Source organism: Nannospalax galili, unplaced genomic scaffold (genome assembly GCF_000622305.1).
Source record: "Nannospalax galili isolate Female #2095 unplaced genomic scaffold, S.galili_v1.0 scaffold312, whole genome shotgun sequence".
NCBI lineage: Eukaryota > Metazoa > Chordata > Mammalia > Rodentia > Spalacidae > Nannospalax > Nannospalax galili.
The window spans coordinates 4129474-4144499 of NW_008335967.1; the positions used below are offsets into that span (position 1 = coordinate 4129474).

General features: G+C 45.0%; 1 protein-coding gene across 13 annotated transcripts in view; it reads left to right on the forward strand.

The window, feature by feature from the left end:
- Positions 1-8938, forward strand: part of Atxn7l1 (ataxin 7 like 1) — a 250556-nt gene extending 241618 nt beyond the window's left edge. For 5 of the 13 annotated variants that reach the window (XM_017797546.2, XM_017797547.2, XM_029562337.1 and 2 more), the window contains one exon: positions 954-2290. In XM_017797546.2, the coding sequence (XP_017653035.1) occupies positions 954-2031 (1078 nt within the window). In that variant the 3' untranslated portion in view covers positions 2032-2290. Of the gene's footprint in view, positions 1-953; positions 2853-5073; positions 5149-6968 lie in introns of those variants that run through there. The other 8 variants (XM_008830733.3, XM_008830734.3, XM_008830735.3 and 5 more) reach the window with 5 other exon arrangements.
- Positions 8939-15026: the final 6088 nt, after the last annotated feature.

A 15026-nucleotide genomic window follows, 5' to 3' on the forward strand; every position in this document is an offset into this window, starting at 1 on the left:
AAAAAATAGTGTGCAGAAGACCCAAGAATGACACCCACCTGATGTTGGCATTGGCTCTAAGGACTTTGCCCTCAGTACCGTCCTCCTCTAGGAAAGCCGTTAAAGAAAGCAGTGATGTTCCCCCTGTCCACAGGCTGTCATGCCCATATCCTGCACTTAAACTCCTGGTCCCCTCTGGATACTCAGGGCCAGAACTCTCACCTTTTCCCATCCCAGGGACAGGAAGATTATCAAAAGGCAGCCCCATCCCAACCCCACTGAGGTAGAATAAGGCAAAGAGGAAAAAGCGTAGGTCCTAAGGATAGACAACTTGACATCTTCATCATTTCCCAAGCCCTTGGCCCTCCGTGGCCACTAGGAGCCAGTGGCCAGGAGCTAACATGGAAGCGCCTCTCTCCAGAGTAGCCAGAGGCTTTAGGTAGCAAACAAAGGAGGGCACTGACTGGTAGCTCCTCCCAGAATGCTTCCAGCTAAGAGAATGTGGGGAAGAACAGATGAGAAAGGTTACAATGGGCAGAAGGGGGCATGTGGCCAAGGCTTCTCCTCCCATTTCTTCAAGCCAAGGCCTAAATGTGAAATAACCACTTCTCATTTAAAACCACTTCCGTCACTGCCAAAGGTTGGGGCAGGGGAAGTACTGCTGAGGATATTTAGAGTCGCAGTAACATTTGCCTTTCACTCATGAACCCAAATCTGCTTTTCTCCAGTATCCAAGCCTGGAGAATAGGCTCTGAAAATCTGAAAGTGTTAAAAGTAGATGCTGATGTTGCCATGGGGGGCAGCTTAGGGAAGGGCCATCCTTCAGATCTCACCATCCTTCAAGGCTTCATTCTCCATAGTCTGGTCCTGCTGGGGTATCCTCTGTAGCCCTGCCGCTCAAAGCTCACCCAGCCTCCCAGGCGATGCCAACCCAATGTCTCACTGTTTCTCTTTGGCTCTTCTCTCGTGTTTAGGAAGATCCCTCCTGCGGCAGATAGCCCCATGCCCTCGCCAGCCGCCCACATCACCACCCCTGTTCCAGCATCCGTTTTGCAGCCTTTCAGCAACCCCAGTGCTGTGTATCTTCCTTCAGCTCCCATCAGCTCGAGACTCACCTCTTCTTACATAATGACATCAGCCATGCTCTCAGACGCAGCTTTTGTGGCATCGCCGGACCCGCGCGTCCTCATGTCCCACACCACAGCTTTCCCCCATGTGGCCGCAACCCTCAGCATCATGGATTCAACCTTCAAGGCCCCATCCGCCGTGTCCCCGATACCAGCTGTCATCCCTTCCCCATCCCACAAGCCATCCAAAACCAAAACCAGCAAATCCTCAAAAGTCAAAGACCTGTCAGCCCGTAGCGACGAGTCTCCAAGTAACAAAAAGAGGAAGCCTCAGTCTTCGACTTCCTCCTCCTCTTCCTCCTTATCCTTGCAGACTTCCCTCTCGTCTCCATTATCAGGGCCCCACAAAAAGAACTGCGTTTTGAATGCCAGTTCCTCTTTGAACTCCTATCAGGCAGCCCCTCCCTATAACAGTCTGTCTGTGCACAACTCAAACAATGGGGTGAGCCCACTCAGTGCCAAGCTGGAGCCCTCAGGACGGACCTCCCTGCCCGGCGGCCCCGCGGACCTAGTGAGACAGGTGGGCGCGGTGGGCGGCAGCAGTGGCCCCTGTTCCCTCTCTGTGCCCTCCCTTGCGCTCCACGCAGGGGACCTCTCTCTGGCCTCACACAATGCTGTGTCTTCTCTGCCCCTCTCTTTTGACAAATCAGAAGGAAAAAAGCGTAAGAATTCAAGTCCTAGTAGCAAAGCCTGTAAGATCACTAAAATGCCTGGTATGAATAGCGTTCACAAAAAGAACCCGCCCGGCCTTCTTGCACCGGTGCCGGATCCCGTTAACAGCACCTCCTCTCGGCAGGTAAGGGAGCTCCTGGCACTGCCTTCATTGGCTCTGGGGGGCAGGGGGAGCTGGGCAGCACCCCTGCTTGGCCAGGTGGCTCAGACTGGTAACAAGCGTGGCTCCTTCCCCCAGGTTCCCCATAGGTGATCTTCATCCCCTCTCTGAGAGCTCTTTGTAGGACTCTCCCTACAGGAGAGAGTCACTTCGGCACTGTGCTAAGCTAAGCACTCTATAATGATCGTTACATTTAGTCCTCACACCAACCCAGCATGGGGGAATACAGAGTTGTCACAACTTTACAGATGGCTAAACTGAGGCACAAAGAGGGTCTGGTTTCCCCATTCTACTTGTCTGTTTCATATCTTGAGGTTCTGAGGACTATTTCATTAAAGAGTTCTGTTGCTAAGAAGTTTTATTGGATCTGTTGGAATTCCCTCAGGAAAAGCAGGAGACCCAGACTGGTTAAGTGATGCCAGGTCCCACCTGGAGAGTGGCAGCCTAAGACTCCAACTCCCAAGTGATTGTCCTCACCTCAACAAGCTGTCTCCACCCCTCTCCCCTCATAATATATGATATAGCTCTTTCTGTCCTAAAGTAAAACTGCAGCTTGCACCAGTGGCAAATAAGTGCTCAATGCCACAGTGTCCCCCAAGTACACAAGTGTGTACTATGAGGAATCTGAGACATGTGGGTGATCCAAGAAGAATTGTGGCTTTCTTGGGGCTTTGTTCCTGTACCAAACCCAGTCTGTCTCCTCAGACTAGGAGAGTTATTGATGATAGGCCTCCATCACCCTGGGCCCAACAGATGGGAGCTCAGGGCTACAGGGCTAAGCCCCATGTTCTTCAGCATACCCCAGCAGACTGTGAGAGCCATCCTTTTGGAAATGAGGGTAGCTCCAGGTTTACCACCATGGAACTAACGGACTGGACCCTAAAGCCAGCCCTATTTAAGGATGAGGACTTTGGAAAGATAGGAGACAGGTGTTAAAAAATGCTTTAACACCTTTAATCCCAGCACTTAGGAGGCAGAGGCAGGTGGATCTCTGTGAAATCAAGGCCAACCCAGTCTATATAGTGAGTTCCAGGCCAGTTGGGGGTCCAGGGGGACCGTGTCTCAGAAAAACAGAAATAAAAGTTTTATCATTTTATGTTACCATGTATGGCCCTTGTTAAAAACTGGGGCTGGAGAGATGGCTCAGCTGTTAAGAGCACTAGCTGCTCTTGCAAAGGACCTATGTTCCGTCCCCAACACCCACCTGGTGGATAACAACCATCTTATCTCCAGTGCCAGGGGATAAAGTTAAAAGTCCACAAAGCACATCTGTTGGGGGGGGGGGGGAGTTCACAAGTACATATGTGAACAACAGCACATTTGGAATTCAGGAGCCAGATAGCTGCAGCCTTGGCCAAGGTGAGAGGATAGTGAGGCACAGGTCCTCTACCTGGGTCCACTTTGACTCTCCAGGTCTAGGGGTTTGGGGAGGGGGCTAGCACCCTCCAGATCCTACCTGGAAACTAGGCTGCTAAGCTGATATCTCCTGCAGGCTCAGAAGGCTCACACACTGGAATATGCACCAATGAGTGCACCTGGACGTCTCATTAAAAAGCAGATTGAGGGTGAATGGGCTAAGACTGGGACCCAAAGAGTCTCCATTTCCAACAGGCAGGGGTGCTGCTCTGGCTTGTAGACCTCCCCTGGAGCAGCAAAGCCATAGCATCACATTCTTTTTAGATAAAGTTCTAGCAGCTGACACACAGGATTGATGGACTTTGTCACCGAATACTTCAGATACACAAACTCAGTACTTACCTGCTATTAACCAATTTTACACATAAGTCAAATGAACATAGAAAACTTAAGAGAGGTTCCTAAAGTTACACAGTGAGTGAATAGTGGGGCTGGGATTTAAACCCAAGCATTGGGCTCTGAGCTCCTGGCCCTGCCAGTACTCCAGTGCCTGTGTGTTAAGTATTGCCCTGTTGGTTCCCAGAACTGTCTGAAATGCCTAGTCAGCATGATGAATCAACCAAACCAGCCACAGAAAGAGCAGATGAGCCTCCCCAGAGAATGCACATCCAGAGGGAGCCATGACAGGTGCCTGCAGGACAGGCAGCAGCCATTCCCCAACACTGATAGCTCAGCGCTTATCACCAGACCACAGAGAAAAAGCTTTGTCTGGAGTCACCACCAGGAACTTCCAACCATTAGGGAAAGAGGTCTGGAAAGAGGTCAACTCTGGGGTCTGAGTTGATTCTGTTAAAAGACTGAGAAGAAAATTCAGGAAATCTAAGAGCAAGATGGTTAACCTATACCTGTAATCCCAGCACCGAGAAGATGGAGGCAGTAGGATCAGGAGTTCTAGCAAACTCCAGGCCAGCCTGGGCTATATGAGACCCTGTCTCAAAAGAAAAAGGAAGAAAAAAAAAGAAATCTAAAGTTAATCCTTAGGACCAACTTATGGGTCCATCTAATTATATCTGGAAAATGTAAGGCCAAAATTTGCCACCAACTTATTAAATTGAACACAAAACAGTACTGTGAATGAAAGGCACATGTCTGTGTGCGAAGAGGGTTTAAACGGGGAGATGTTTAGAGACTAGAGCCAAGAAGGGCCTGGCAACAGTTCCCCTGAGGGCCCAGTCCACCAGAGGCCAAGTACAGCCACAAAGAAGGGCTACATGTGCCCTTGACCTGCCATCCCAGGGCAAAGCATCCTCTTCCCCTGCACTTTGAGGGGCAGCCTAGTGCCATGGCTGGTTTTCTGGAGAACACACGGCTAAGTGTCTGGCATCTCCTAGCCAGACAAGCTTGAACATTTTATCTGCAGCATGTCTGAGGAACCTGGGCTGGAAACAAGGCGGACCTGACACTGTGGTCAGAGGAGCTGTGTGGGACCCTTGAGCTACAGTTAACAAGGTCCACCTCTTGTGGTCTGCCTATCTGGGGAACAATGGGAGCAAAATTAAGAATTTAAATGCCACCATTTTTTCTCTGAGAAGGAGAAGGGACATCCTCAAAGTCCCCAAACTGTTGTCTCTTTCTCTGCCTTTTAAACTGGAAGCACTTGCTCTGAGGAAATGAGGCATATTGTGCTGCCTTGCTCCTCTGCCCTGGCAACATACAGCATTAGAGGGTCTTTCCCAAGCTACCCAGGTATCTGAATGTGGGTTCACTGGTGTCTTTCAGGTTGGGAAAAATAGCAGCCTAGCTTTGTCACAATCCAATCCTTCAAGCATATCCAGCCCAGGACACAGCCGACAGGTAAGTTATTGGGGGGAAAGAATCACACAGAGATCATCAGACTGGTAAGAGTAGGCATTAAGGTCAGACCCCAGTTCAAGTCTCACTCCACCTGAGAGGAGAGCTAATCTGACTTCCAAACCTAGGCCTTCTGGTTATTTGCTGTGAGTCCTTGTGCAAGTTCCTTAACTTCTCTGTCCTTCCATTTCCTTCTTTATAAAACAGGGATCCTGGGGCTGGTGAGATAGCTCAGGGGTTAAGAGCATTGGCTGTTCTTGCAGAGGACCCAGGTTCAATTCCCAGTACCCACATGGCAGCTAACAACTGTGTGTAACTCCAGTTCCAGGAGAATCTGATGTCCTCTTCTGACCTCTGTGGGCATTGCATGACACAGGTGCACTTACATACATACATGCAGACAATACGCTCATACACATAAAATATTTTTAATAAACAGGGATCCTAGTGGCCCCTAACCTTGTATGGCCTTTGTAAGGCTTAAATTAGTTTTTCATGAAATACCAAAAAATACTCTCTGGCACAGAGCAAGCCCAAGTGTTAGCTATAATTATCATTATTACCAGTTGTATGATCATTATAGATTAGTTCTCTGGGTGTCCATTTTCATTGTTGGATGGCATTATTGATACCTGCCTCCTAAGGATATTGCCAAAGTGAAGTAAGACAAGATGGAGGGAAACTCATTGCTGGGTGGTGGATGTCAGACACTGCTTTCTCCGAGGCTCCTGGGGAGCTGTAGCTCCCATTCAGTGTGTGGTTTCACAGTGGGAATATTAAGGAAAAACTTGGCAGTTTTGATGAACTTGAGGTGTAAGAGTAGGCAGAATATAAGCCCAGAGATCAGGAGGATCTGTGTGTTTGTCTAACAGAAAATGGGGGCGGGGAGGTGTTATTCATCTCATATTGTTTAGAAAATACACACACAGCCCAGGTGGTGTGTTGTCTGAGACATGCAGTATGTGTTGTAGATTTGTAGACATTAAATAGTCATGTATTGGTGTTTTGTCCTTTGGGATGTCCCCACAAATCTTGGGTCAGAGTTTGGGCAAATTTCATGGCTGCACCTGTTTTTGCATCCCCAGAGGCAGGAGGCCCCCACCATTCTGAGTCGTTGTGGCCCTTTGTGTGACTAAGCACCTGCAGCCTGGTGCTTTGCTAGTCTGGAAGAAAGGCACCTGCCCAGTCACCTCTCCAGGGGTTGTGTAGTGTGCCTGGAAAACACACTTTTACCCTTACAAGCATGGCCTGTTCATGTCCCTAGCTCCAGCTACTCCTGCGGGCAGTCAGCCTTGGCAAGCATATAATAATGACACCACTTGTTGAGGCCTTTCTCTGTATGCACTGTGCTTGGTCCTTCACAGACATCACAGTCAATGAATCCTTGCAACAACTCTCTAAGGGATAAGCGTGTACTACTCAGCTGATAGGTGAAGATGATAGCCACACTGACTTCACCAAATCTCCAAAGCCTCTCTGTTTAACCCAGGGCTATATGCCTTTGCTAAGTAACTCACTGTGTCATTTATAAGTTATGTAGAAAAAGATGAACCAATAAAAAAGACATAATATCCCAGCCCTCTTTCCAGGAGAGGTCCCGTGAATGTCCACTACACTTGTCCTCCTGATTCCCCCCCTGCCTTGGAACGACTGTGGCAACACAAATACTTGTTGGACTCCTTTTTATTCACCCTTTTGGTTGACCAGTATGGCTGCCCTTAGTCATGTACAGGTCAGAAGAGAAAACTGAGGTTCACTCCTTAATTCTTGTGGCTCATCCCAAACATATTATGTTGAAACAAGTTTTTCTTTTTCTTTCCTAGAAGAATGCAAGCAGAATGGGCAGGATAAGAACTCTTCCCTAACAAGATGGTGAAGCCACTTCCAAACCAGTCCTGCTGTGATCCTCCTAGGAGACTAAGGCTGGAGAAGGGAGGGGCTGGCCTGTGGGGAGAGTGTTTCCTGGACACTGCCTGTGGCTCTGGCCTCCTCTTCCTCCTTCTAAGACCAATTTTTAGTTTTTAAGAAAAGCAAAAGAACCTTAATTTGAGATTTACAGAAAACAGTTCCAGTGTTTTCTTTCTATTTTTCATTTGTCATGTCTTATACATTCTTCCAAATTTGGGGTCACTCCCCTAGCTCCCGTTGCTGCTAGCACACCATCATTTTGCTCCAGCCCTGACAGTAGATGTCACAGAATGTCAGTTCTGGGTTGTCACTTGTGGAATTTCTTGAACTTTAGCACTTGCAGAGCTCTTTCCCTTCTTCACTCTCCTATCCCATCCTTTCTATCCCACCTGCCACTCATTGGGCCCTATTGGCCATCAAAAATCGTTGGCTTCCCTGAACAGCATGGGGGCGGGGGCTTGTTGGAGAACAGCCTGTGTTCAGAGGTGGGAGGGGATTCAATTGGATTCTGCAGCCCTGTGTGGCTACAACCAAATGCCTGGAGCCAAAATGAGGACAATAGCCTGTTAATGATATGGTTTACTCAATGCCAAGGTCCTTCTGTGCAACTCAGAAAAGATATACCAAGTCAGGGAAAAGAGCAGAGGAGGCCTGAGAGGTTGTCAGAAAACAGAACATGGACAGAAGACGGTAGGTAGGAGCCAGGTGACTGTGATAATTGGAGCTTGTTAGGTGTCTACTCTGATGAGTTCCTTCCAGGGCACAGTGTCCAAATTCCTGAAGCTGAGCCAGCCAGAGACAAAAAGCCCAGAGAAAGCCCATGAGAACCAAGAAAGCCAATCCATGAGGTAGCATAGTGGCCATAGCTGCTAAGAGTTCTCTAGTTACTAGGAAGGTTCTGGAGCCAGCAAGGGTCCTCCAGAGGAGAGTCTGCACAAAGGGTTATATGCCAAACCCCTCGTGAGAATAAGTACTCTAGCATGGATTGCATATCACATCCACAAAAGAGCTTGCACTCAGTTCTCAGATGCTCCAAATCAGAGAGCGACAGCCCTGAGAAGGATGAGCCATTTGGAAGGGAGGTGCTGGAGCACTGCACCTATAAAGCTATTTATACTAGAGTTTTGAAGGAAACAGGTACCACTAAGTTCTAATAGGGAATCAGAAAGAAAATTCACAGTATAAAGCAGGCGTTCTGGGCTTGAATCTGCCAGAGGCTCTGTAGATCCTGAAATCAGAAGCAAATGCTAGTTTTCAGCATACCCCCCCTTCCCTCCCCAAAGTTTTCCTTTGCATTCCCTCTCTCCCAACCCAAAGATCAGACTACTGTTAAGTTTCACCACAGGATTTGAATCTGCAGAGACGGAGGACAAAAATGACTTCCGTCAATGGAATTGCACTGACAGTGTTTCTTACAAGACTTCTAAACTTTTAATATAAAATGAAGATTTTTTTTTTTTAAATCAGGAGTTGATATTAAGTACGAGGACATTAGTTGGGATTGTTTCACTTTTCTTTCTACAGTGTTAAAAGTGCACTTATATGCCGGTTTATTTACATCTTGGGAAAAAAAAGACTGCAAATTGAAGGGACGATTGTTACTTTTTGTTTTTTTTTTTTTGTTTTTTGTTTTTAAAGGTTAAGGCAGATTTTAAGACTTATAAATGTTTAAAAAATTATAAACAAGGTTAGATCCTTTGAAAAAAAAGTTTAGAAAATATTCTTAAAGTAAATTTTTATAGTGTTAATTTTGTAATAATTTATGTTTTACTATATTACAGAGCTAACTGACCAGAATAGTTTCAGAAACAATATGAAACTTAGGAAAGTTTAAGCAATGTTTATATTTTTAAAATGTTCTTTGAATTATGTTTTTATTGTACATTTCCTCAGACTGAAAAGTATGATATTTTGAGTTGTAAAACGTGCAGGAGTAAAAACAAAACAAACAAGTCTCAGCAACAGAATAAGCCTCTGATCTGTAAACTCTTCTACTCCAAGGCGAAGTCTGAGAGGATGAGAGGCTGCTTCCAAGAAGCAAAGTCTTCACAGAGGCAGAGGGAGCAGCTCAGCAGGTCAGCTCTGTGTCTTAATCTGGAATAAAGAAGCTCTCCACCCAATGCTGCTTACTTTTTTGAAAGACTGGCTTTGATCTAGGTGAGGACATGTCTAGAAAACTGAGCAAAAAGGGAAAACCCACGGTATTTCTTCCTTCGCCATCAGCCACAGGTTTACTTTATAATGTGTTAAAAACTTGCGGCTAGAAAAAAAAGTGGAATGCAAATCAAAGCTTTCCTTTGGGTTTGTTTTCATGGAATTCGACTGGACCAACCAATCCAGCATCAGGAGCGTGAAGTCTTTAGGGTCCCTCTGTTTCACACACCCCACTCAGCCTTCTGTTTAGGCTCTGTGGCTCCTCACACCCCCCCCCCCCCGCCCCCCGGGGGGCCCCTGTTTTTTTCCCGCCATAGAGGCTCAGAAGCTCTAGTTGTTAAGCATAACGCACTGCATAGACCTGTCAGCCATATAAAATTAAAAAAAAAAAAGCGACTTGGATAACATGTATGCCTTCTTTTGTATCGATGTACCAATTGTAAATAATGCTGATCAACCTTTGTAGAGAATAGTTTATACAGCATATTCTATTATTGCTGATTCTCAGTGAACTCTTGTTTAAAAAAAGGAAAAAGGAAATTTTCTATTTACACCTTATATTTTGTTATGCTGTCGGCCCATGGCACTTTAACAAAACTCTGTGGGTTTTATGTAGCTGGTCAGTCATGGGGTATATTAAATAACTGTTGTTGCACAGACAAGAATTTGCACCTGCTCATTTGTCCTTTCCTACTACCAATTTTAGAACCTTTTCCAGAAGAATTTTGAAGAAAGCATGTCCAATCATACTAAACAAAGACCACACTTGTGGAGTGGGTTTCTTTTCTATGATCCATATTTTGTAACACTAAGTATTTTCCTTCTTTATCCCGCACCTTTATGAATTAGCACTATCAAATAGAATCCATTCCATGCCTGTGATGTTGTAAGCAAAATAAATGTCTGAAGTAGGTGTAAATAGTAAATTCTATGGCTTACAGTTTTAAAAAGAAAGAACAAACCTGTATCTATTGATACTGCCATGGTTCAACACCAGGCCTGGATATATTCTCCAGTAAGCGATTGTATTTTTTTTTTTTTTTTTTTTTTTTTTTTTATTCTTATTTTGGATTTATTCATATTTTATGTGTATGAGTGTTTTAATTTATATGTTTGTAAAACAAAGTCTTTGGCTTTTTATAAAATATATGGCATTGCCTTTCACTTTCCATGTGAGTGAAAGTTTTCTCACCAGAACAGCCTTCCCACAAGGATGTACACTTGTGGCAAGAGACGATGGAGTAGAAAACGGTGAATTCATTGAGCAAATATTTACAGACCCCCTCTGTGCCTGCCCCTGAGCTAGGTACTCCAATTGCTGACAAGAAACAGACACAAGTCCAGCTGCTGTCTAGAAGCAGCCCAGTCGGGGAGAGAGCTAATAGCACACAGCCTAGTGTGTAATTACTGATTGTGGCAACTGCTATGGTGGGAAGACTGAGCTCTTGTGGGAGAGAAAACAGCTGGAGAAACTGCTGTAACATGAAGGAGGTTGTCAGGAGTTCTCTCCAAAGAAAAGATGGAAGGCAGAAGTCACCAAAGCTTCATAAGCCCTCTTGACCTGAGAAGGTCTGTTATTGACAGCAGAGGCAGAGAACTGGAAGTAGTGACCAGGTCACACAAGGCCCCACTGAGTTTTGTTTTAAAGAGCCGTGGGTAGGGATGTGGCACCATCTACTGCAGTAGCATGGTGGCTGTTACATAGAGCATCAGTTGCAAGATTCCAAAAGAGAATGGCCTTGAAGCCCCAAGATAATTAATGCTGGTAACTATAAAGAGAAATGAATGGGTTCAAAATACATTTTAGACAGCAAATGCTAAGATTTTCTTAGAGGAAGAAAGGTTTTTGGGTTTCATTAAATAGGGTTTCAGTAAATAGAGTTTCTGAGTTTCATTAAATGGTGAACACACCATTTCTTCAGAGATAAAAACTCCTTTTCACACGAGCAGCCTAAGGTATTCTCTGAAAATGATTCAGTGTTTACCTAACCCACAAAATCATGTAAAACAAGAGGCTCAAATCGTCATATTCACAGCAAAACATCACTGAAACATCCCAGACTATCAAGGGCATGCCTTCCAAAAAGGTGTCACTTTGCAGAAGCACTGTGTACCATTCTATGGTTACAGTGGTGGCACCAGTAAGTGAGCCCTGGTCAAACTATGAGGCTGGGCACAGGGTCAGAGACCTAAAAAAAGTACTGATTTGGGGGTGGAGGTGGAGGTTGAGACAGGGTTTATGTGGCTCAGGCCTCAAACTGTAGAGCTGAAGATGACCTTGAACTCGTGATCCTGCTGCCTCCATCTTCCAAGTGTTAGGATTACAGGCATGCATCACTATGCCCCAAAAGTGCTGAATTTTTTGCTGCCCACATTTGAAAAAGTAGAGTATGCTAAACACAAATGTTTTACATGTGAGTCTTGAATGCACAGTTTTTGAAATGGACTCAATGACTGTAGAATAGTGATCCTGTTGAATTTGTTTCTCACTGTTAGAAACTAATGCTGAGAGACCTGAACTATGCCTATGCACTGCCTCTGGGGGAAAGAAATTAATAACTTCCCTGCCATTGAGGTGGGGGGTAGATATAGACTCTGCAGCTACTGAGCACATACAGGTGAACAAAGGACTGAGGATGTGCATGGTCCTGACAGAGCTCCTGCTCAAATTAACCCAAACATGAGTTCCTGTGCCCCCAACGAAACCAAAGAAACAAAAATGGACTGGGAATAAATTCAACATAAAATAAATAAAACTTTTTGTAAAGTTCTGTTTTATATGTGTATGTTTGCTTAAATGGAAGACTGCTGTATAGTGTCTAGGCTGTTTCATTAAGAAGGCATGGAAGAGGGCTTGAGAGATAGCTCAGTGGTTAAGAGTACCTGCTGCTCTTCCAAAGGTCTCAAGTTCATTTCCCAGTACCCATGTCAAGAGGCTCACAGTCACCTGTAATTCCAGCTCCAAGAGATCTGATGCCCTCTTCTAGCCCCCACAGGTACCTACACACATGGCATTGACTCAAACACACAGACACACGGAGGGGGGAAGAATTTATATTTAAAACAATATCTACAGGCAAGGAAAACTAATATTGGAGGAGGAGGAGGGGGAGGAGGAGGAGGAGGACTACAGCCAGGGGCAATGACTTGGAGAGAGTTGGAAAATGGCTCAGTCAGTAAAGTGCTTCCTCACCCAGCACGCAGACCTGAATTCAATCCCTAGCACCTACTTAAAAAGTGGGACTTAGTAGTGTAAGCCTATAATCCCAGTGCAGGGGAAGAAGAAACAGGAAGATCCCTGGGGCTCACTGGCTAGCCACTCTAGCCAATTAGTAAGCTCCAGGTTCAGTAAGAGAGACTCTGTCTCAAAAAATAAGGCGGAGAAGCAATTAAGAAAGATACCCAATATCAGCCTCTAGCCTCATACACATGCACACACACAAGTACAAAAGAAGGCATGGAATTCATAGAACCAAGGCTTTCAGCAGTTCTAAGTCTGATGCATTGATTTGGTGAGTGGTGGTAAGGGGATGGCTGTTAATTAGAGTCACAGGTATGATTGTGATTACTCAAGAGAATGTAAAGGGAGACAAGAAGACACATAGAGACTGGGTAGACGCCAAAGCCTGGCAAGGAACTTGAAGATAAAGCACTCAAACAGAGAAAGAAAATCCAACAGAAAGGGGGCTCCTGGATGGCAGGATTGTGAGATGCTTTAAAGGAATCAAATACTGCTGCAAAGTAAAAGAGTGATGGTGATGGCAAGAATGTCAGCATTTTATAAGGTCAAGATCATTGATGACTTACCTTTCTGGGGCTACAACAAAACCACAAAAACTTTCTCACAGATTTGTTGTTGTTGTTTTTCTTGGGTTTTATTTTGGTTTTTTTCTTTGTTTTTTGTTTTGTTTTTGTGTGTATGTGTGATTATTTTGTTGATTGGTTGGTTGGTTGGTTTTGCCATGCTAGGGCTTGAACCCAGAGCCTTTTTATATTATTTATTTATTATTTATTTATTTATTTGTAGAGAAGTCATGTCACTGAATACATATGGAGGTCAGAGGACAACTAGCTAGAGTCAGTTCTCTTCTTTCACCAGGTGGATTCCAGAAAGGGAACTCAAGTCAGCAGGCTTGGTAGCAGGCACTTCTTCCCACCAAGCCATCTGACCAGCCCCAAAGCCAGAGTCTTCTACATGGTAACCAAGTGCTCAACTACCCAGCTACATCCTCAGCCTTGTTCTCTCACAGTTCTGAAGACCAAAAATCTCTAAACTTCTGGTATCTAGAGGAGACTCCTTATCTCTTCAGCTTCTAGTGACAGCTGACATTCCTTGGCTTAGTGACTCATCACTTTAGTCTGTCTCCATCTTCGCCTGGTCCTCTTCCATTGCCTTTCTCTCATAAGAGCACCTGCGATTGAACTTAAGGTTCCTCTTATATCTTGGATGATTTCTGGCAATGCTTCATTTAATTACACTGCAAATCTTTTTCCAAATAAAGCCAATTCACAGGTTCTTGGGGTCAGCACTTGGAGATGACTTTGAGGAGTTGTTGTACAGCCCTTAACAAAGCAGGCACAATGGAACTTTTGGGGGTTGGTAACGAAGCCAGCCTGGAGTGTTTTAAAGGATGCATGAAAACTAAACAAGGGAATTCCATAGGAACACACAAATATCCTAACAGAGGGCATAAGGGGAATTTTGGATTAGGGCAGAGGTGGGGGAAGTATTTGTTTTGTTTTTCAAGGAAGGAGAGGTCAGATAGAATCATATGTGGTGAAATGGTATGTAACAGGAGAGGGAGAGATTGAAAAAGCAAGAGCACACCACTGTGTTGGCCTGGCCCTCCCGCTATGGCCACCACTCAGCATGGAGGGGAGATGGTACCTGTGAGGCTTGGATGAGTACCAGAAAAGCTAACAGTGGGACTAGTTCTGCAAAAAAATGGGTGCAATGGTCAAACCAGACTTCGTCCTCATTTGTGACAATGATGTGTTCACCATAAAAACTGAGAACACTCTGAAAACAACCCAATTTTCTTTTACTCTGAGAAGTTTGAAGAAGCCACAACTGATGACAGAAAAACTCAGACTTCAGCTTTCCAAACTGCACACTGGTTTGGCATCAGGAGGGGGATAAGAAGGAAAGCACTATAATGAGACAATTGAAAGATGAGGAATCGGTGATGGAGTGTGCCCTGAACAGTGTCACCTAGGAAAAATAGAACAGAAATGTCCATCATTGCCTACAACAGGAATCTACCGTGAGCAGGAATGAGTGCGGTTCAATGAGCAAGTCATAAACATTCATGCCTTGAGTTTGGCTTTTCATTGCTGTGCTCAACTATCTTATCACAAACATTTTACATGCAAGCATTTCAAACCCTCGGTTTAATTAGAACCATTGGTTAGAAAATAAATGTGTTTGAGAGAGAGAGAGAGAGAGAGAGAGAGAGAGAGAGAAGGATGGAGAAAGAAACATCCCTGAAGGTTAAGAGGGGTTACTGGCCTCTGTAAGAAAGGGTATACTGCTTAGAGAGTGACTGAGAAGCCACTTTTAGGGGGGAGGTGTTTTCTCGGTTACTATGAGGCTTGTGGAGTGTTGGTCAGAGCCCAAGATTAGTCTGAAAAGAATGAGTTACTGAAGAAACTGGATGTACACACAGTGTTGAGAGTACATTTATCATCAGCAACTGATGAAAGACACTGACCTGGAGAAGATAGTCTTGGACACGGGTTTGAGTAAGCTGGAATAGAATGAGGCTACTTGGAGCCAAAGCTCTCTCAGGAAAATGGAGGCAAATCTTCAATCATATTGC